The 24,226-nt window shown below is 31.7% G+C and overlaps 1 protein-coding gene across 1 annotated transcript; it reads right to left on the bottom strand.

Moving 5' to 3' along the window:
• Positions 1-104: 104 nt before the first annotated feature.
• LOC134272584 (uncharacterized) lies at positions 105-24,226 on the bottom strand. Its single transcript, XM_062754805.1, has 3 exons — positions 24,169-24,226; positions 1,494-1,553; positions 105-1,381 (listed from the first exon to the last, which is right to left on the bottom strand). The coding sequence occupies exons 2-3, from the start codon at positions 1,521-1,523 to the stop codon at positions 239-241; spliced, it is 1,173 nt and encodes a 390-aa protein (XP_062610789.1). The 5' UTR covers positions 1,524-1,553; positions 24,169-24,226; the 3' UTR covers positions 105-238.

The raw sequence follows: 24,226 nt of genomic DNA, 5'->3' as shown, positions 1-24,226 counted from the left end.
TTTGATATTAATTACGAGTCTCTCTATTCAACTGTGCCTTACAAAAATATCATTCTTAGTCATAAAAAAATTGGATGTAAGAGGCATGACCTTCAACATTTATCATTTGTTTATAGTTCTTGTTTACTGAATATTCTTAATGGGTTACAATTATTATCCTCGTCAACCTGGCCTGAAAGTCTACCTATTTCCAAAAAGACCCGGGTTTTTTTTATTTGCATTTTTCCAACCATTTCATTTACATTATAAATAACAAACTGGCGAACTGCAACAAAATCAATCCTGTTATTACAAATAGCGAGGAAGCAGTTGCAGATGTTGGTATAGCAAACTCGTAAAAACATGGTGTTTCAGTTACATTAGGAACAATTACATGGATTGACATACCCTTTAAGTGAATACTTTCTACCTTTATATTACTCGTTGCAATAGCAATGAATAAAGGGGATTCAACTTCGATTATTGGTTGGTGCTGATTGCTCATATTTGAATTATGGACATCAGACGGCAGAGCATAAACATCAAATTGGAATTCTGTACCACTAAAGGTTTTGTGTTCTAGTTCGTTAACTTTGGTGATGCATGTTTGGGATTTCTTTAGGTTTTTCTGAATAACAATAAATTCTAAATAAGGAAATATTTCTTTTAGAGTACTAACTGTTTCATTTGCTTTGCTCCATTTCTCGACGCCAATATGCAAAGAACTTAGTTTGATCTGGAATTTGTCTGAACAGACTATTTTAGCGCAACTTTCATAAAAGGACTTCATATAATCTGTAATATCAGATAATCCATTGTTGCATTCTTCAAGGTAAGGTTTTGATGAATTACCATGTTTGTATTTTTGAGCCAGGACAAAAGTAGCACAACCTTCGACATAAAACTTAGAAATATACAAAAATACTCTTGAAATGGTCGTACCGTTGCAAAACCCTTCCTTTTCTTTTAAGTGATTAACTAGTGCATTATTTCCAATCACTTTTGCACCTATCAAAATGCTGCGAATCTTTCGTAAAGGGGTAATTATCCCATTGCAGCGATTCCAAAAGTTGTCTTGTAAACCTTTGTCATTCATGTCTTTTTTGAAATAATAATAATCTGTAAGACAGCTATTGATATCCTGGATGTCCCGGTTAAGACCATTAAAGAATATTTCCTCAGTTATAAAAATTTTAAGATTATCAATTTTCATATCAATGTAGGACAAAGTATCATCAATTTGTTTTTGAATTTCTGTTAATTTCGACAAGACCTCATCGTTATCGTTGTCGTTGAGGATGGATGCCAAATCGAAGCTCACAGAAATCAATTCCTTTGAAAGTTTGAGAAATTCAAAGACTGCCTTTGCCTTGCAACCAACTTCATTAGCAAACAGTACTAACTGCAAATAAACATTGAATATATTTTGATGAATTTAAATGTATAAGGAATAAAAAAAATCAAAATAAAACATCACTTTGCATTATTGAAATTTGATACAGAAATCTACTTACTATAAGGAAAAAATACAGCTTGCAGTTCATCTTGAAAGCATAATTCTTTAATGCACTTTCCTAAATAAAATATTTAAGACTATCTTACTTTTCAAATTGAGAATTAAAATGAATGATTACTAAGATCTATTTTTATCAACTGATAAAATTCAATAGAGATTAGGAAAGAATGGAAAGTTCCCACCGTAAAAGCATTTTCGTTTATCAATGAAATCAGCAGGCATTCCATATTAACTGGTCCGAATTATTTTTAGAAAAGAAATTAAATCAAATACTGTAATTATAAATCATTACATTTCGCTGACGGACGACGGACACCTCATAAGTTCTTCTGGTCTCTATCCAATAGATAACAAAACAAAACCTCAATATATGCAAGAATTTAGGAAAAAAACCAGAAAACCCTTAAAAATTGAAATGGGCGTATATCATACTAAAAACTCTTTGAAAAGGAAATAGAAAATTGATATGTGACATTCACATAACAAACTCAGCTCAAAGTCTTCAAGTGTTCAGTAAAAAAGTGGAAAACCAAGTGGGAGAGACTGAAAAAACAAATGGAGGGGCAGATCGACTAGACGGACAGATAGGCAAACAGACGGTCAGAAAGACACACTGGATATCTATCGTCCTCTTGGGTTTCACCGGTAGCTAGGGGACTAAAATTATTATGATCATGCAAGCATGCTTGAAAATGACATATACATGTATTTGGTTTAAATCTATTACATGTTACAAACTTTTTTCGTTATTTTTAGACATGTTTGGTTTATTATTTTCCCTTCGAAATAGCACGTTATTTTTTTAAACTGGGTTCATCTTAAGTTTGTAATATGATCATTTAAATCGATAGAAATACTTTTAGTATCAAAAAGCATGACGTTAAGAAACTGAAACGATTTGATTGAATGCCTATTATTTAACCTTCATGCATTCAAAGTGGTGGTGCAATATCTCTCAAATCTATTTGACGTACCGTTAATATATGTAACAGTTATTAAACTAAAATATATATATATATATATATATATATATATATATATATATATATATATATATATATATATATATATATATATATATATATATATATATATATATATATATATATATATATATATATATATATATATATATATATATATATATATATATATATATATATATATATATATATATATTTACCATATTGCACAATTTCTAGGTTCACTAGCCATAAAGGTACAATATTTTAAAACGAGAAATGTCTCATTTAAGGATTGTTTTTTAGTTTTGTGTGAGTTATTGGTGTGTGTGAATCACACAGACATGTCACGTAGGCATATTTAATGAAGCGCGTTAGCGCTTCATGAAAAATATGCCTATGTGCAAGTCTGTGTGATTCACACACCAATAATTCACAGTAAACTGAAAAACATTCCTTATATTTACATTTTACCTGTTTGGAGGCAACTAAAATATACTCAATATTTGAATTTCTCGCTGTCCTATATTATTGCATTTTACGAACGTCGCTGCAGTCTCATTGTGACGTCACGGTAACGCACGTTTCTCCGTGTATATTTCTACGCGTGAGTATACACGAAAATGTTTTTCAAATCAATTTCAGAGTAAGCTTACTAGAAAAAACACAGTGAATGTAAATATTCAAAATTGTTCTAACTGAACTTCAATTAAGGTATGAAGTTCCATATTATTTACCAATAGACGATTAATTTGAATAAGAAATGCTTAATTTTAGAATTAAAAATAATGAATAACTTGAGTAATACAAATAAGGAAATGAATGCTTTGATTGGTCATTATTTTAGTAGCTTTAATTTGTAAATGATTTGAAAGACAAAGTTTTAGTATATATACTAAGAAAGTGTAAAAATTCTATGAAGTTAAAATGCCACCGCAACTGTTCTTGTTAATATTAATATTTTGTCGCTAAAATTAATTTTTGTAAAATTTTGAAAAAAAAGAAATATCAGACATATCTAATTTTCTTATGAAATCATAACTCAAATTAATAATTTAATATAAATTTGTATCTGTCTTAAGGGTATACCATGCACTTGTTATGGAATTAAGTCTTATGATTAAATAACGTACATATCCAAGAACGAATTCGATGTCGATATCGACGTAATTGACAATAATATGTCGATATAGATCATGATGACCACTTATTTGAAATACTTGGTACCATATATGAGAATTTTTGCTATGTTGATGTCGTCGATATCGACAATACCATGACGATATCATATCGATATCGATCCTATTTTTTTCACAGTGAGGTATAACATAGTTTTACAAGGTCACAAGTGATGTCAAATTCATTCATTTTTAGCATGAATATGAAATTAAATTTTTATAAGGAAAAGGTTAGTAGTTGTTTATGTTTTGATTAGGTTAAGAGTAAGATGTTGGGTGAGGGTGAAAGTTGTAAAGTATGTTTTAAACAGTCATGATTCGATATTGATACGATATCGTCGATATCGATACGATATCGTCGATATCGATACGATATCGTCGATATCTACGACATCGACAGTAGGGTACACTAATTAATCAGAAAGTAAATATGCACAGGCGTTGCATTAAGATAACAGAACTAATTGTCAAGGGATATGTTAAAAATAAAGATTTTGTATTAGGATGAAGTAATATAATATAACAATCATGAATTGATATCGATACGATATCGACGATATCGATAGCAGGAACAATATTCGTAAAAGTAAAGTTATTTAACATAAATACACATACAAAGTAAGAGGGACGGTATTTATAAAGAGCTGAGCAAACATGATTCGATATCGAAGCGATATCGTCGATATCGACAATATCGACACTACAGGGAAAGTTCTATGAAAGATATTTTTCATTTAGTATTGTAGATGGAAACCATAATTCTTTAAACAATCATTATTCGATATCGGCAAGATATTGTGGAAAATTACAGTAAGGGAGACTTCTTAAAACAGAAAGTACTGTAATAAGCACATAAGGATAGAAAATATAATAGTAAATTATAAAAAAGTAATTTGTCGATATCGTTACTACATCGTGTCTTGGACATAACTCTTAAATAATGGGCTATAGTTTGAAAAAAAATATACATTGTAAATATATAAAAGTTCTTCAAAATCAAACCACTTATTTCAAACAGCAACATTAAATAAAAAAGAATAATTAGTTTATAATGCATCACTATCTAGATCAATGACAAGTACGGCATACATACACATGTAGCATAAACTTACATGTAGATGTCCTTTTCGAATATCGTCCGTTAGTTTTCAATTTTAAGGTAGGAGAAAAAATGATAACATTATTCCTTTTCACTCTGTTAAAATAAAAGGAAATAAAAAAAAAATGATTACTTGGACCCAATTTTATCAATTTCTCTAAACGTATGACATTGAGAAACTGAAACCTTTTACGGTATTTTGTCTAAATACCTACTTAACATAGTATTACATAAGCATGTGCAATAGTTCTTAATCTTTTTATTGGCATATTATTCACAATGTAGCTATAGAAAACATAATAGCTTCCGTGACAGAGGTATCATTTAGCTATTAATTTATATTTAGAGGTTTTTGGACATCTTCCAAAAAGCTACCTTTTTTTTAAACGAAACTTTTTGGCACTGTCAGAGTTAGGGAGGAAAGAAAATTTCTCGTTCACAATTGTTTTGACTGAAATTCAATTTAAAGTATAAACATTCAATTTAAAGTGTGAAAATTCAATTTAAGGTATGAAAATTTATATTATTTAAGATTTACGATTAACTCTCACTAGCAAACAAGGCTTAGACTATAAATTTAAAATTATTAATGACTTGAGTAAAGCAAACCCAAAAATTGATGCCTGGATTAGTCATTATTTTTGTATTTCTATTGTTTGAGAATACCTAAAAAAATTATTTTCTAGAACACTAAGAAAGTATAAACATTTCAAAAATCCATCTACCAGTGTTGTTGTTTATCTATATACACTGAACAAAACTTCTTAGTGTTCGCTTTAATAAATACATTTATTAAAAACCACTTAATATAATTTTTGAAATTTTTAAATGATTAGAACAAATCATTTTTCTCTTTAATTGTAGAAAGAAAATCAAATATAATCGATGAAAACGCTTAAAAACAATAACTTTGTACTTTGTGGCACTTGTTTTGTGTAATTAGCTTCCTTTTGTAATGATTATCAAATTTTAAAAACTGGTTTCACTTAAAACACATAACAGTAGTAAAATAAACATTGAGTTAGAAGGGAGAGCCGTTGGAATGTCGCTATCTGGATTATCCTTGTACCACGTTTTACTCACTTTTATCTATGTGTTTAATTTTCCTTGATATAACTTTTAAAAATGAATAAACAGTATTAAAACCCATTTAAAAACATTTTTCTTTGGCCTCTGTGTTACTTTCATCGCCAAATTTACCACAATTTGAAAGCTAAATTTAACCAAACCGGAAGTGACCTTAAGTTCTTCATCTGAGGCTAAGTTAAAAAGCTATTTAATTGTCCTGAAAATTGTCTTAAAAAGATGATAACAAACAATTTTAATCTGTATAATTTATTAGAAATCAGTGCTCTTGACAGTCTTAACCATCTTAACCAACAGCTCAAACAGTCTGAATCATTCTTAACTTTGCACTTACATGCCTAAACGCCCAAGGATATTGACCAAAAGATCTCTGTGTGATGATGCACTGTCAAATTCGTGGATTTGAATCTCATTGAACACATTTGGGACTTTTATAAGGAATGTCAAAGCCCCCCTCCCCCTTCCACACAATATCACCGGTTTGGAAGGATCTATGAAGCATGCATGGAAGCAGATGGGTCAAACTCCTATTCAGAAGTACATGGTATCCAGCAGTAAAGGTTGTCTTGCAGTAATTATAGCGAGTAGTGGTCTTACCTCATAGAGATTATATTGTGTGATTTTTTCATTTTGATGATTCATCATTTTCTTGAAACTGCTTAAAATTTTGACAAGATAAATGAAATTTACGCAATATCGAACTGAAAAATGCATCAACAACCATGCATTAAAGAAATAATTGTATGCATTTGTCCTTAAAACCTAAAACAAAACGTTAGATGAACACTTAGAAGTTTGGTTCAGTGTATTTTGGCGCTTAAATGAATATTGGTTTCTCTAAAGAAGAAAAGAAATATTAGATATATTATCTTTTTAAATAAAGAATGTAGCTAGTGTCATTAATTTTATTATTCTTTGATAAAATTTTGTTTTTAGGCTATACATAACACTAGTTATGGAATTACAATGTAAGACTAATAACTTTATAATCTGTTTAACAGTTTGAAAAGAATTGTTAATAAATAAAGGTTCTTCTGCAAACAAAATGATTAAATCATACCTCTTGTCAAAAATTTATATTTAAAGATAAATTCGCTTAATTACGCATAACTGTTTAGATCAATGAAAACAAAAACAGTATGCATATTACAACTTACATGTACATATCCTATTCAAATATCATCCGTTAGTTTTCAAGTCAAAAAACCGTAGGATGAGAAATGATAAACTGAAAGTCATTCCTTTCTTTAAAAGAAAAAGGAAATTTAAAAATGATTACTTGGGCCTATTTTTAATTGATAAAAATCAATAGCGGCCAGGTAAAAATGGAAAGTTGCCAGCTTTTAGGATGAATTTTTGTCTTGTTTCATACAAGATGAAATATTAAAGTATATTTGCATATACTTTCTCGTCACATTGGACAACTTTTAAGATCTATGGTTAACTGAGTTTGAAATCCAGCCGACACAATACTTGGGCGTAATGGAAGCGAATGGGGCTATCTCATTTTCTCCTAATAAAATTTCAAATCTATAAAATGTTAAAGAACAACGAATTTAATAATATTTTTATTTTTTGTCAAAGACCTAAAGACATTTTTCAAATGTAAGACTTGTTAAAATAAAGTTAAATTATAAGGGATTTAGCTTTTAAAATATATAAAATAAACATGTTTCCCTCTAAACATACAAGTATTTATGATATTATTAATTTCCAAACTAGGTGCAGAGTTTAGCCAAAATTTTAAAAAAAAGTTTAAATTGCATGTACAAGTATTATACCACTGAATGATATTTAATGAATCTTTCACAGATTCTTCATAACATGATGTTATTGTGACCTCCTATTTTTCCTAATGATCTTAAACTCATTCATGATCTATCAGACCAAACATTGACCCTGTCATTATAAACAACTAGGGAGCTGGGTATCATTTAGCAAGCTTATCGCCTACAGCACATTTAGTTTATTTTGAATTTAAGGGGCAGAAATATGCCACCTTACATCACAGATTATGAAAATTGTGTTTTACTGGCGAGCAGGAAAAACATATATACCAATCCAGGCATCCATTTTTTGTTTGTATCATCTGTCCTTAAATGTTGGTTTTATATCAGTATTTCAATTGAGGTTTATTAACAAAAAATATGTTTGAAAAATTGAGCCTTGGGTTGCGGTTTTTCTGTGAGATGAAAAACTTTATGTAATCTTAGTACTGTATTGACCAGATTCATAATAATTTAAGTGTTATTTTTCTATAAAATGTATACATGTTGGAGTGGGGATCTGTTATTTCTTGAACTTCATGTTAAAGCACTTTCTAGACTTCAACCGAATAAACGTGCACGCTAGTTGAATCGTTTTCAATTTTCAGGGTCTTAAACATTTCAAAATCTTGTTTTATTCTAACCTGATCCAAAAATTACAACCAAAGGTGTAAATTTGAATTAAATTTCTTTTTAAATTAATTCTAAGGTAATTGCAGGCATATTAGGATAAGCATATTTACATGTACATGTAACAACTTGCACTTTACATATAGTAAGAAAGTAATACGTTTGATGTCAACCTAAATATTTAAGTGCTTTTTCAATTTATAATATCAGACTTTCCACGAAGCATAACCAATAAATATTGACTGAAGTTTTAGGCATTGAAAGAGTTGTCTTTTTTTTCTGAACATGTAAAAAGAGAATTACATTTTAATACGTAATAAATCATTTTAAAGAAATTTAAAAACAAATACTGGAAGCAAACTTAGAGCCAATCACACCTTTTTTAAAAAAAAAAGATTTTAAAAGCTATCTTTTAAGCATACGAAAATAAAATTAAAATAAAATCATATATAAAAAAATAAAACCTTCTAATATACAAACGTTAAAAATGGTTATAGATCTGCATTTTTATCACGACATGGCATATTTAATAATAGAAAGCACTATAAATATTTTTTCTTTCTATATATGAAATGGTTCTGATATAACAGCTTTCTTGACAACAATTAAATTGAAAACCTACTCTAGAGAGGGAGAGATAGATTTAACTTTTTTTTGGTAAAGTATCTTGAATACTGTAAACCAACTTATATTCGCGTGCGAGAAATTTTCGCGAGGTCTGCGAGAGCCTCGTCATCGAGAATATGTCTCGACGCGAACCGGTCCTTAAAGCCTCTGTGTCTATTAATAACAGATTAAAAAAGGCTTGATCGCAAAAATTAATCATCGGGAATAAATTTACCTTTGGTAAATTGCGAAATAAAGTCATCGCGAATAAAAGTTGGTTTTCAGTACTCTAAAGACAAAACACAAGACTGAAAAGTGGAATATAAGAAAGAAAATCTGCCATATTTTGTTGGTAGCTATCGCAGTATCGATGTCACCCGAATTTTATCGTTAAAGGTGACACGTCACTGCAGAGTCTGCAGACGCACCACCTATCATACATGCATGAAGTACCTGCAGCTGAAGGCTTATTGAAATTATTTTGCGATTGTAATTTTTTGCAAATTTGTCCTATCCGCAAAAATTGTAAAACCGCAGATAATACCGATTATACGGTGTGTTTAATACTTTTTATAATATTTTTATTTCCACTTCATTTAAAGATTAAATTTATAAGAACGTCAAAAAACTATTACGGCATCAGTCTACCTATCACCTGAAAATACTTTGAATTCAAAATCATTTATAAAACATTGCAATGATTCTGTTTTAATACTTAACTTCTTCAGTTTGTTTAAGTTAATTATTTAAGTGACAAAAGCCAGTTTTTTAAACAGTTAATACGTTTCAGTTTACTATGTTGCGCGAAGTATTGCTCATTGGAGACCCCAGTCGCCCCCTCTAATTAAATGATTATGATGCATTTGCAGTAGTTTGGAATAAATACTCGGTTATGGATACATACAAAATAAGTATAATAAAAGGAAACACTTGTAATACTGCTGTGCCACATTTTAGATGCGTGTTCCTCTTTAGTATTTTTCAGACAAATAAGAGAGTGCTACACTTTTACACAACTTAGCAATAATCACCTTTTTTAAACTTTAAAATCTGTTAAGAGCTAAAACCTAATACAAATTGTCTTTTAGAATTGCTAATTTGAGTAAAAAAATTCATGAATTGCATATTCTTTTCTTGTATCACTGTATTGCCTCAAATTTACTTGATTACTTTTTTATTATATGTATATCAAGAAATGTCTATTTTTTGCGTAAAAAAAATTACCAGCAGCTTTTTCTTGCATTTCTAAATAAAAATCATGAACAGAGATCCAAAGTCTCTATTGTTGATATTTGCTTAAATATTGAACCAAAGGAACGTGACGAGGTTTGTGTGCATCTTGGTATACATGTAATTCCTTCTCTGTATTTTTGTAGTGATGTGTGATGGCTATAAGCATTCTAAAGGTCAGACATTTTATTACAAATAGAGTGTTTTATTTTTAAATTTTTGTTTCCGCTTTCTGTGTTTATCAATCAGAGTGATACATGTAATTAATTCAACAGAAAGATTTCGACAATGTTTTTTGCAACCGTATTAGTGATATGTTACCCCTACTTGATCAACGCTTCATCAAAGAATTACCCTTATATGTGTTGGTGAGTTGTTTGCAAATCAATGTAAATTTTACGAGGAATTGTTTGTCATTCAACAAGATGGAGTTACTTCATGTACTCTTAAAAGATGCATAGATTTTGATAACAGTGTTTTATTATTCATTAATATTTCAGAAGAGAGATATTTAACGTCTGCTTCGTAACTGATTTCTATAAAAAGTGTTTCATTCATACTTTAAACAGAAAAAATAATCTACAGTGTACTTCTCCTTACATAAAAGTTTTAACATAAATTCTTGGAATTCATAAACTGTTTTGTTAAGACAAAATTAATTTCTTTTGTGCATTATCATTTTATTATGCACTTTTGTCATTCTAAGTATGCAAAACCTCAATGATTCTCTTGTACTTTTAAATAATTGAGTTTAAAATAGATTTAATAGGTGTTTTGTACTACCTTAAACATCATTTAGATTTTTTAAAATATTGATCTTACTATAGATGTTATTTTTTAAAATGAAATTTATATTCACAAGCTAGTACAAAGTTTACAGAGCGCTACTTATATTCATGTGAACAAATTGTAACTATTGCCATATAATTGATATGAAGATTTTATGGAAATTGGTCTGTTTACAGGGATAAAAACGGAAAAAAATGTGCTGTGCATGATGGGTTTTCCTGGAATGACGTAATCAAAGGCTGTACAGGTGCTAGTTTTTTTTTGTTTTTTGTTTTTACATTTAATTTATTTTAACATGTACAAGGAAATGTGATCTTTTAGAGCAACAAAATATTTCCTGTCAGTAAGTTGATAAAAAGGAAGGATATTATCTTATATCTTGATTATGTCCATAAAAATATAAATAGAAAGCTATATTATATATAGCTTTATAAGGACGTCATTTGTTAAGTGCAATCGATATATGTTGTTACGTGCATTTTAATTGTACAAATTTGTTTTATTTTTGGGTTGCTTGACCTCGATATTTAACAGTCAAAAAAGTCGTGTTTTATGTCTGTTATATACTCGTCATTTACAATATTGTGTCTTTTACAAAATGACTATAATTATCTTACAATTATAAAAGCATTCCTTGAACCATTAGATGTGGAATGTTTGACGTTGGATACCGTGCATCCACATTAAACTTATTAAACCCTGTCCCCTTTTATAGCCTTAACGATGCTGCGTACATGGTACATGTACTTAGGAAATAGACTTTCAAAAACAGGAATTATTTGAAATGATTTATGTAAAGCATAAAAGTCATCTCTAAGAGCCACGGAATAACGTAATATCAGAAATAAAGCGATAAGGTGTTCATAGCTATCTTTAATGTTAATTGAGATCTAGATTTTTTTTTCTTTAACAGCTATTTTTCAGTTGATGAATTTCAATTTTTTCTGTCTGTAGAATGTCCTCTTGGAACACACGGTCCAAACTCCAGCAGTGAATGTCCATACCCATCATATGGATATATCTGTCGAAACGAATGTCTGTGCATACAAGATTTATGTAGTCCTGCATTTGGTTGCATGAAACTTAATGGTACGTTATTTAGCACTAGCACCTTCTTAAATATTTTATTCATTGATATTATTAACAAATACGCCACGCTTATATGTATTTCAAGTATATGTCAGTGAAAAAAGACTGTAGCTACCCATAGTAAGGATTAAATGTAGATCTAAGGTACAGGTTATTGATATTTAGTGTAAATGGAAAATGAAATTCAGTTTCATATATTATGTTTGAAGTACAAGACGTTCACATATTAATATCCGATTAAAACGTAAATCTGAGCAGTGGTTGAATATTATTAAACCCCTCAATCGTGATTCTTTTACTGGAACTGATTTGGTTTTCAACACATATCATTTTGGAATCCATGTATTTCCCTGAGAGTTATCCAGTGAAAGAGTGCTCACATTAAGACGAGAAGCTGCAGATACCTGCATACATGTATATGAAAAAAAAATGATTTTCACCATAAAATTTTCGATCTTAGTTTAAAAAGCCTTTGTTCTTTATATCAACAAAACATTTCTGAAATATGAAAATATTGGTATGTTACAGCGGTATAGACTTATTTTATTTACACAAAGTTGATTGATAGAAAAGGCTATAAATTCGTCGTATCATTAATGCAGCTTGACTCGTTTTTCATATGAAAATGCGTTGATCTTTAAAAAATAATCTGATGATGATAAACTTCGTGTTTCATCAACTTGCTTGTCAATAACAGGTACATAATGTATGATAAATATACAAGTTAAGGTAAGGTTAAAAGTCTGGGGATCCTTTAAACACGCATCGCGAGTGATCAGCGGGGAAGGGACCTGATGGAAACAGCAAAGACATTGATGCACTCACTGTCCTCCTGATGATAAACGAGTTTCAGAATCTCAGACTATGGAAGTCGTGCATCGATACTTTATTTATGTCTACAAAGCAAACATCCACCTGTGAAGGTAATTTATTGATCCACTAAATAAGTAAATATATTCTGGGTATTGTAAGTTTTTTTAATTGTAATATCTTTGATATGAATGAGTCAACAATATAATTCTTGATCTAGTTTCAGGCTTGGCCAAAATGGTAAATGGCTGAGAAAATTGATATATTCATGTCTTTGATTTATTACTTGTGCATAGTGAACTCTTCATTCTTAACAGAACATTGTTTAAAAAAGACTAACTGTTTCCTGAAATATTATGCTGTACTAAAGACTAATGAACGTTTTTATATGTTGTATGTTTTAAAGATATGTATTTATTTAAACATTTTTTTTTATTTCACAGCCCCCCCCCCCCCCCCCGGATCCTTTCTAAACACCTCTTCAAAAAAACCTTTATTCAAAGATAAAAATGATATATTTTCTCTCAATATTATAATAAAATGGTTTAAAACAAGTAAATTAATTTATACTGCCCTTTTTAAAAGTGTCAGCTTTTTTAAAAGACAACTCAGTCATATGAAATAAGTTACATGTCAAGAAATGATTAAATGATAATATAAAATTTCTTTAATTTTTTTAATACACATTGTAAACTTTTAAACTGAACTTTTTTACATGACCAATGTCAAGAATTTTAAAATACCAAGTACTTATTTTACATACAGGTGCGGTTATTATATGATTTCAAAATTAATTGAATTATAGTTTCGGAATCCAAGAAATTCGTACATATTTTCCATTCAATAAGGATTTTTTCTTATGATTTAAAAATTCAGACTTACATGTAGGATCGTAGTTTTAGAGACATGTCAAGCGACGTCAGGCAAAACGAATATTAATTTACTCTTAAGATTACAATTCACTAATATATTAAAATGCTCAAAATCTAAACAGATGATATAGCCACTCACATAAGATCGCTGAAAACGATAAGAAACATCAACAATTTCAACCATTCAAAAGCCTGTGCTTTTGAAAATAGTTCGCTTACAGTATGCATTTAGTAGCGCATGTGTACAAATTGTAATATCACGATAACCAAGATAAATCAATAGATATTTCCTTTTTTAATTTCCCTTTCAAGCGAAACTATTGGTCATTTAAATTTTCGAAAGGTTGGGATGTAATATTTATTTGTTTAAGTATCGTCTCTCTATTGGACTACTTTATTTATCAGAAGCGTCAGCTTTGATGCTGTTTAGTTTTTGGCTTAATTTTCTACACTTTGCTTTTTATAGTAAGGCAGTGGATCATGATGCCTAGAGCCAGAAAGTTTCTTTTAGGAAAGCCCGACAAAAATGATTCTAATTTATAAAATTTTAAAAATAGACGTGGAGATAGGCGGGGAAACAATACTCTCCTTTTTCAGTTTTTCGAATTAAGTCTTTTGCTATATACATGCAGATCAAAATCGTCATTGCAGAATCTATGAACTGTTAAAGTTTTCCCAGATGCCCTGACCTTGAAATCGAGCATGGATATTATATCAAAAAGTTCACTCTTTTCCTGTCTATTTATGCAACGAACAACTACTGCGTAAAATGTAAGAGTTCTTTCGACCAGAGACTTTTTTTATACATAAAAACGTCATTTTCGATCCAATTTTGACTCTAGGGTGAAAATGAAAATACAAATATCTTATTCTAATTAGAGTTATGTGAATCAAAGGCTTTTTGTAAAGAAATGTCAATATTTGATTCCATCCCAGGGTGGAAAGGAAAGTTCGAAAACCTTATTGCACATCTACAGTACATTACCAACAATCTCCCGAAAGATCATTAGGCTACTGTGAAAAATGTTTCAGGAGTTTGAGGAAAAAGAAGTGTGCTTGACAGATGGACCAAGGTAAAGATAATAAACAAGAACTTTCTTTAGAAAGTGCAGATATAAAATTGGCGTCACTCGAGCATAAAACGTTATATAAACTAGAGATACTGTGAGCAATGAGCTCACTAAATGATACCCCCCGCCTCCCATTTTTGTATGAATGGCAGTGTCCATGTTTTGCTATGGGAAACCCAAAATATGTGTCGGATCAAAAAGTAAAAATTGATGCATATTGGCAATATGTAATAAAAGATTTTGTGAAAGTTTCATCAAATTTCAATGAGTGGTATGAGAGGAGATGCAGATGAGAGATGCCTACCCAAAAGCGTAATAGACGGACGGACGGACGGACAGCTAGACAGACGTACAGACAAACTGACGAGCGGACGAACATCCCGATTACAGTATACCCTTCCACTTTTCAAGCGGGGGGTATAACAAGAACTTGAGTATTCATTGTTGATTTTTGGGGAACTCACATTTTTTACCTCTTGGTACATGTATTTCATAGTTCCGATTTAGCTCAGCTGAGCTGAAGGCTCAGATAAGTATTTCTCCGCAGGGGAGATAAGGAAGCATACAAAATATTCTACCTTGACTACATCAGTGCTACATTGTGATGTCATAGTAGGCGAGATGATGTCAATTTCAAAACACAATTTTTCGTAATATTGGTATTTAGAGATGTAATTTAACTCTAAAAAATGAATAAAAACCTGTAAATATTAACAACAGAGAAATGTTTTTATTTTATTATGCTATATTTTGTCATATTTATTAAAATCTACCACCGATGACGTCATACGTGTACATCAAGTAACTTGGGAATTAATCGTGTCGTGTAAAGAGAATTTGGCTAAGACGACATGTATAAAGATATGTAAAACGGAGTTTAAAAGAAAATATCGTGAATATTTTGTGAAATTCATATGGAGTTGAGTTAATAAAACAGGTATTCTCATTTATTTTCATTGATTATATTTTCTTTCGAAGACAGTCAGCTATATACGTATCCCTGTCGACATTTCCTCTGTCATTTGTGACACAAAGAATGCAACAGAACAACAATAAACTGTATATTCCAAAACATAAGATTTGAACAGATGGAACGTTTGCATCCTATAATACTTGGAAAGTGCTGCTAGAATCCCGAGTAACATTGTGTGCATGGTTTTACGAAAAATCTCGGTTCATATGTAAAAATTTCAAAACATCTGGTAAGGTTTTGTGCGAATGTGTGGAATAATTATTTTACGGATGGGACTCTACTGTTGGATTCTAGCAGCACTTTTTAGGCTTAATAGATGTTTTCAACTGTATCATTTACTCAAAGAAATTTTTAAACTCCAGGGTATTGTAGTTCTGTTAGCTTTTTTTAGGGAAAATTTCGCTATTAGTAGAAGTCATGTAATGCCGTGGTGGTGATGTACAGTAGTTGGCCATTAGTATGTTCCCAAAATGGCCGACGTTCTCCTTAAACCTAAGTACATATCAAAAAGTAAAACCTAAATTTAATTATATGTAACAGCATAAAACTAACCTTTATGACTAGTACTTTGTGATGTGTCCCTTGGCTTTCAAAACTGCCCTAATTCGTTTGGGTAGACTTTGATATAAACTTCTTATATAGTGAAGCGGTAAAGAGGACCAGATTTCATGAACGATGCGTTCCAGGTCTGCTTTGTTTTTAATGTCATGTAAGCGTCTCTTAATCCGAATTTTCAATACTCTCCAAGTATTTTCTATTACATTAATGTCTGGGCTCTGTGCAGGCCATGGTAATACTGGAATATTGTTTTGCGTTTTCCAATTGTTACAAACCCTAGAAACATGACACGGGGCATTATCCTCCTGGAAAATCCAGGCACCATTTCCAAAGTTTTTTAGCAATGATAGGCCACAGATTATTATTCAGAGTTTCAATATAAACATTAGAGTTCATATTTCCTTCAACAGATGTAAGGGTGCCCACACCATTGTATGTTATACACCCCCAGTACATCGCTGATATCACTCCCTGCCTCTCCCTGTCCAAACGTATTCCCGTACATTCCCCCATCAAACGTTCATCAGATTTCCTCCAAACATAGATTTTCTTATCCTCACCTATTATAATTTTTGTCTCGTCGCTAAAAATCACTCTACTTCAATTATTCTGCACATTCCAATGTAACTTTTGTCTACAAAATCCCATACGTCGAGAGCGATTCACTTTTCTGATCGTAATCGTTTTGGAAACAACATGTCGTTTGTATTCACTTTCAAATAATCTTCTTCTCACAGTCCTAGAGGATATTTTAACAACTGCAGAATTGTTAAATTTACTCGTGAGATCCTCTAATGTTTGCCGACGATTGCCCCGAACCATGCGAACGAATCGTCGTTTCGCCCTGTCATCAAGTTTTCTTTGCCTGCCGCTTCGCGGTAAGTTTTCTGTGTTCCCCCCCTCACGAAAACGCTTTAAAAAATTACTAACTGTTCTCCTATTCAAGCCTGTTATTTCTGATATTTTGTAACTGGAATGATCGCTGTTATATAAATTAATGATGATGTTTTTAACATCTTGTGTCAATTCCTTCCCTCGCTTACCCATATCTCTAAGCAGACGATATGTAAACAATAAACCGGAAATAAATTAAGGACGCTTATTTGAAAACCTCTACCACTACAAAAACTTTATTTCCGGATGTTTAGTTTCGAAAAAAACGAATGTAATATTGCTACAATGTTTTTTAATCTCTGAATTCTCAATGCGATTGAAGAATGTCGGCCATTTTGGGAACATACTTATGGCCAACTGTACGTCGCTGCGTTAGACACTCTTTTATCTTTATGCAGTAAATAATAATAGTGTACGTTTATCAGCGGTTTTGGTTAATTATCAAACTTAATTTTCCTTAAAAAGTCTAAATTTCCCGAAAAATGACATATGCCTCCTTAACATACCTTCGTCATCACATTTTGTCCGACGTCCGTCCGTCTGTCTATCCGTCTAGCTGTCTGTCTGTCCTTTCGTCTGTAAACCTTTCATATTTTCGAATTCTTTCTCGAAAACCGCTTGGATAATTTTAAGTAAATTTGATACAAAGCAGTCTTAGGTGAAATTTTAATCGTAAAAATGAAATGTCAAATCTCCTCCCAAGGGGAGATAATCAAGCAAAGACCAATGAGGTTTTTTTAAATAAATGTTCTTCTCAAGAACCACTGGGCAAGAAAAGCTGAAACTTATGTGAAAGCATCCTGAGACTGTGTAGATTCAAAATTGTTCTGTTCATGACCCATGGGGTTTGGCGGGGCCAAAGTTGTACTTATATATATATTGAAAAATATAAAATTTTCTTCCTCGGAATCCCTGGGCCGGAAAAGCTGAAACTTCTGTGAAAGCATCCTGGGGTAGCGTGGATTCTAAATTGTACAAATTGTGTCTCCAGGGGTTGGGTGGGGCCACAATAAGAAACAATAGTTTCACATAGAAATACAAACTGGAAACCTCTGGATCAGAAAAGCTGAAACTTCTGTGGAAGCATCATTTGGTACTGTAGATTCCGCGTAATGGGTGGGGTTACAATAAGGAATCAAAGATTTACATAGATATTTATACTGCAATACATTTTTTCACTAAACATAATAAATAAGAAGTTCCAGGTTTTGATATATATATTTATTAAAGCATGTTTCGACAGTGACGGTCGAAACTACAACTGATTAATTCCCCTAGTGCTGCAGTGATATACAGTATTAACATGCAGGCTAATAAACAGCTGTATAAACAAATAGATCCTGTGAAACTGTCTGTGTGACCAGATTCTCACGATCAGTTCATTCAGCTAAATATAAATATATTATAGATAGTTAGAAATGTTGGTACCTAACAGCCCCCCCCTTAGATAAACCACTATCAAGAACAATTATTATCATTACTTATATCTTTTTTAACTGAAATGTTTTTGATATTGTTTATTTCAATTATAATGACCAAAAAATCAAAGTGTCGCCATCAATTGTACAATAGATTTTAATTTTATAAAATTAGAGGATTATTATGCCTCTTTACATGTACAACTCACAAAACAATCAACACTGAAAGTCTTTCAGATATGCAGGTTTATTCCTGGATCTATTTGGAAAACGGCGCTCTTGAATTTCCATGTTTTGAGTTACGTTCGGTGCGCGTTCTTGAGCATGTGTAGTGACAATTGATCCAATGTCAGGTGTAGCCTCTGGTTGTGCTTTGATTTTTGGTAAGAATATCACGATCTCGGTGTCGGAGATGGATGTGATCTTCATGTCTCCGAACAATGCAGTTGTTGTTAAGTTTGATTCTATAGGATAACGGTCCCGTTATTTAAACTAAGATGCCTTGCATCCAAGAATTGCCTTGGCGGTAGTTTTTTTTTTTTAAAAAAATTTCATTGATTTCGAATTTTCTTTGTTTGGTATGCATATCAAGATAGTTTTTCTGCCTGATTTGTTTTTCTTGAACTTTACTTGCGATGTCTGGAATTACTAAATTTTTAATCTCGGTCGTAATTTACTGTTCATAAGCATTTCAGAGGGTGTTAGCCCTGTGGTTTACTGTGGTGTTATTCCTTTAGTTCAACAGAAATTTATCAACTCTGTCTTGGATGGTTCCTCCCCTAATCTTCTTCAATGCGGACTTAAAGGTCTGAACTGCCCGTTCTGCACATCCATTGTCTAAGGGGCTATAAGGTGAAGTTTTATTTGCCAAATTCCATTTCTGGCGGTGAACTGCTCAAATGCCTTGCTTGTAAATGTTGGTCCATTATCGGAAAACATCACTTTGGGTTATCCATGAGAAGCAAATTTGCCATGCAATTTTTTATTGTTGTGCGGGTATATGTTTTTCATCACGATGACCTCGAGCCATTTTGAGTACGCATCCATTATAACGAGAAACAGATTATCCATTAATGGTCTCGCAGAAATTATATGTAACCTTGACCAAGGCTTACTTGGACATTCCCAAGTATGAGATAGTGCTAGATCAGGCTTTTCATGTTGATTTGACACTCCTCACATTCATTAACACAGAGTTCTAATTCACTGTCCATGCTGGGCCACCACACGTAACTCCTCGCCAAACTTTTCATTCTGGTAATTCAAGGATGTCCCTCATGTTATTCATCTTTCATACATTTTCAGCCCGCTCCACTTTTTCTGCACTAAGACCACTCTATTACCCCAAAATATACAACCGTCGTTGCTGCTCAATTCAGTCCGACGTTCTAAATATGGTTTTTAATTCTTCTTCCAGACATTTATCAGGCCAGCCGTTGAAATGAAGTACCTTTGATAGTACATGGACTCTCCGTGTCCACAGTATTATGTCCTCACAGGTCACGTATGGCTCATCAATGTGATTTAGGATCATGCTTGTGTCCAACGGCATAGGGGTATCTGTTTCTTTGGTTTGTAAGGGAAGTCGGCTCAATCCATCGGCATTTCACTGATTTCCTCCGTCTTTGTATACAAAACGTTATTCATAAGCTGCTTATGTTAGAGCCCACCGTTGAATTCTTGAAGCAGCCATTGATGGTATTTGCTTATCCTCACTAAACAACCAATTGAGCGGTTTATGATCTGTTACAATGGTCACCAGTCGCCCAAACACTGATGGAATTTCTTTATGCCAAATATGATTGACAAACTTTCCTTTTCCCATTGAGAATAATTTCTCTCGGCTGCTGTCAAAATACGTAACGCATAGAAAATGGGACGCTCGCTTCCATCATCCATTTGATTGGATAGGACTGCTCCTATCCCGTATTGTGATGCATCACATGTACTAGTAAGTAACAATTTTTTGCATGGACCATAGTGCACTTACACTTTATCGAATTGCAGTTAGTCCTTCGAGTTTTGAAATGCATCCTCTTGCTTCTTACCCCACACCCACTTTTGCATTTTCTGCAACAGTTTGTGTAAAGGATTCAACGTTGTCGCTAAATCGAGTCTAAACTGATTGTAGTAGTTGAGCACTCCGAGATATGCTTTCAGCTCGGTGACGTTAGTCAGATTTGGTGCATTCTTAATTGTTGTCACCTTTTCTGCTATGGGATAGATTCCTCGCTTGTTTATCTTGTACCCAAGATACACAACTTCAGCTAGGTGCCATGAATACGCACTTGGATTGCTTGAGTCGAACTTCTACATCTAGAATTCGTTCTAGAACTTTTTCCAGATTTTCCAAATGTTCCTTATCTGTACGACCTGTGACTAGTATGTCCTCGACACGTATCAACACATTCGGAATTCCTTGAAGCATATTCTCCAGTGTCCGCTGGAAAATATCTGGACTTGATGGCATCCCTTATGGAAGGCGATTATACTAAAATAATCCTTGATGGGTGTTTACTGTCACATATTTCTTAGATTCATCTTCCAGGAGAAGCTGATTATATGTTTAGTTCATGTCAAGCTTGGTAAATTCCTCGTCTGTTCCTAAGGTTGCATATAAATCCTCCGTTGTTGGAATCGGATGATTATCAAGTTTTTACATAACATTGACGGTAATTATGTTCTAAATAAATTCTAAATAAGGAAATGTTTCTTTTAGGATACCAACTGTTTCATTTGCTTATCTCTATTTCTCGAAGCCAATAAGCAAAGAATTTAGTTTGGTCTGGAATTTGTCTGAACAAACTATTTTAGCGCAACTTTCATAAAAGGATTTCGTATACTAGTAATCTGTAATATCAGATAAACCATTGTTGCATTCTTCAAGGTAAGGTTTGATGAATTACCATGTTTGTATTTCTGAGCCAGGACAAAAGTAGCACAGCCCTCGACATAAAACTTAGATATATACAAAGTAAAATACTCTTGAAATGGTGGTACCGTTGCAAAACCCTTTCTTTTCTTTTAAGTGATTAACTAGTGCAGTATTTCCAATCACTTTTGCACCCATCAAAATGTTGCGAATCTTTCGTAAAGGGGTAATTATCCCATTACAGCGATTCCAAAAGTTGTCTTGTAAACCTTTGTCATACATGTCTTTTTTGAAATAATGATAATCAGTAAGACAGCTAATGATATCCTTGATGTTCCGGTTATGACCATTAAAGAATATTTCCTCGGTTATGATATTTTTAAGTTGATCAATTTTCATATCAACGTAGGCCAAAGTATCATCCATTTGTTTTTGAATTGCTGTTAATTTCGACAAGACACCATCGTTATCGTTGTTGAGAATGGATGCCAAATCGAAGCTCACAGAAATCAATTCTTTTGAAAGTTTGAAAAACTCAAAAACACTGCCTTTGCCTTGCAACCAACTTCATTAGCAAAGAGGAATACCTGCAAATTTACATTTAATATATTTTGATGAATTAAAATGTCTAAGGAATAAAAAAAAACAAACAAAATAATACATAACTTTGCATTATTGAAATTTAATACAGAAATCTACTTACTATGAGGAAAAATTACATTATGCAATTCATCTTGAAGGCAAAATTCTTTAATGCACTGTATTAGACTTTCTTAGTTTTCAAATTGAGAATTAAAATGAATGATTACTAAGATCTATATTTATCAACTGATATCAATAGAAATTAGGTAATAATGTAAAGTTTCCACCGTAAAAGCATTTTCGTTTATCAATGAAATCAGCAGGCATCCCATATTAACTGGTCTGAATTATTTTTAAAAAAGAAATTATATCACATACTGTAATTATAAACCACTTACATTTCGATGACCTTACTTTCTCATAAGTTATTCTGGTCACTGATCAATAGAAAACAAAACAGCTCAATCTACGCAGCACAGTTAAGGTTACAAAAAGGAGGCGGAGCCTAATTTGTACGGGAAAACTTGACTATGACATCATACACAATATACGTCATACAAAATTTCTTTAAAATACTACAAGATGAGTTTATATGCTAATTTAACCAGTAAGAAATCATCAAACTACATAAAAACTTACTACAAGGTGTTGTTTTGTTGTTAGTTAAATCCCACATAACAAGTTTTAAACAAGTCACTGATCGAAATACACTTGTCAATATGACGTCATTTCTTACAACATGACGTAGTTTGTATGCAGTGAGAGACAGATCAAGTAATATTTTCTCAGCAAAATATGTATTCTCTAATTAAATAAAATATTATTTACTGATATTCTATGGGCCAATAACTTGAATTTAATCTCTTATTCACCATTTAATTAATATATTTTCTGTACATTACGTATTTAGTTGACACTGCCGTATATTTGTATGAAAGTACATCGGAGGGTAATGTGGGGGGTCTTAATAAATCGATCTAGTGCAAGGGCATACACTCTATGGATCAAAGTAAGCTTTTACATTTTAATTATAGAACTATTATAGTATCTGAAAAGTGCTGCGATCCTGATGAAATCGAAAAGACAAATTAATTATATCAATATTTCATGCCGCAGACCAGCAAAAAAATGGCATTCTGCCATACAAGTATAATTTTAACAAAGATATTGCAGAATTTAGACAGGATCGCAGCACTTTTTAGAAACTACAATGCGTGTTGAAAATATTTATATGCTAAACTTGGAAATTTAACTTGGTTATGCCCTTGCACTAGTGATATTTATATGTAACATCAATACTTCAAGTCAATGTGCTTAAATCGCGTGAGTGCCGCATCAGTGACTAGTCTAAATATAAAATATAATCGTCCTCGATATGTAGTTATTAATAATAATTGCAATTATTCGATATGAATAATGTACTAAAAATAATCGCCATCCCGATTACGAATACATTTTTAAATACAAAATTTAGTCGATATTTCCATTGCGCACCTTAACTGTGCTGCGTATGCAATAATTTAGAAAAAATGCAGAAAACCAATTCAAAATTATTCTAACTGAAATTCAATTAAAGTATGAAGTTCCGTATTATTTAACAGTAAACGATTAATTCGAATAAGAAATGCTTAATTTTGAAATTAAAAATAGTGAATGACTTGAGTAATACAAACAAGGAAATAAATGGACCTTGATTGGTCATTACTTTAGTAGCCTATATTTGTAAATGATTTGAAAGATAAAGTTTTAGAATATACATTCAAAGAAATTGTAAATATTCAACGAAGTTAAAAATGCCACCTGCAACTGTTCCTGTTTATCTTTATATTTTGTCGCTGAAATTGATTTTTGTAGAATTGTGGGAAAAAAATGAAATATCAGATAGACATAAGTATCTAATTTTCTCACAAAATCATGACTCAACTTAATAATCTCAGAATTTTTTTTATAAAATTTGTATCTGTCTTAAGGCTATACAATGCACTCGTTATGGAATTAAGACTAAATATGATTAAGTAATTATACTTTACAGTTTGAAAAAAAGAATAGTACATTGTAAATATGTACAAGTTCTTATACCACGTTTTCCAAACATGAGCATAAAATAAAAAAAGAATAATTCGTTTATAATACATCATTATCTATTCCACTGACAAGCATAGCGTACATAGTCATGTAGCATAATTTACATATACATGTCCATTTCCAATATCAGGTAGAAGGAGGAATGATAAACCTAAAGTTATT

This window comes from Saccostrea cucullata, unplaced genomic scaffold (assembly GCF_032062105.1).
Source record: "Saccostrea cucullata isolate Sc308-1 unplaced genomic scaffold, CSIRO_AGI_Scuc_v1 ctg538, whole genome shotgun sequence".
In the NCBI taxonomy this organism is placed as follows: domain Eukaryota; kingdom Metazoa; phylum Mollusca; class Bivalvia; order Ostreida; family Ostreidae; genus Saccostrea; species Saccostrea cuccullata.
Note: the sequence above shows the minus strand (reverse complement) of the source record. Positions and strands in the feature narration are given on the sequence as shown.

Bases quoted from the DNA above. Each gene is read 5' to 3' on its own strand.
- LOC134272584 (XM_062754805.1), bottom strand. From the start codon at position 1,523: ATGAACTGCAAGCTGTATTTTTTCCTTATA. The intron at 1,382-1,493 runs GTAAGTAGATTT...GTTTATTTGCAG, and splicing joins AGCTGTATTTTTTCCTTATA to TTAGTACTGTTTGCTAATGA.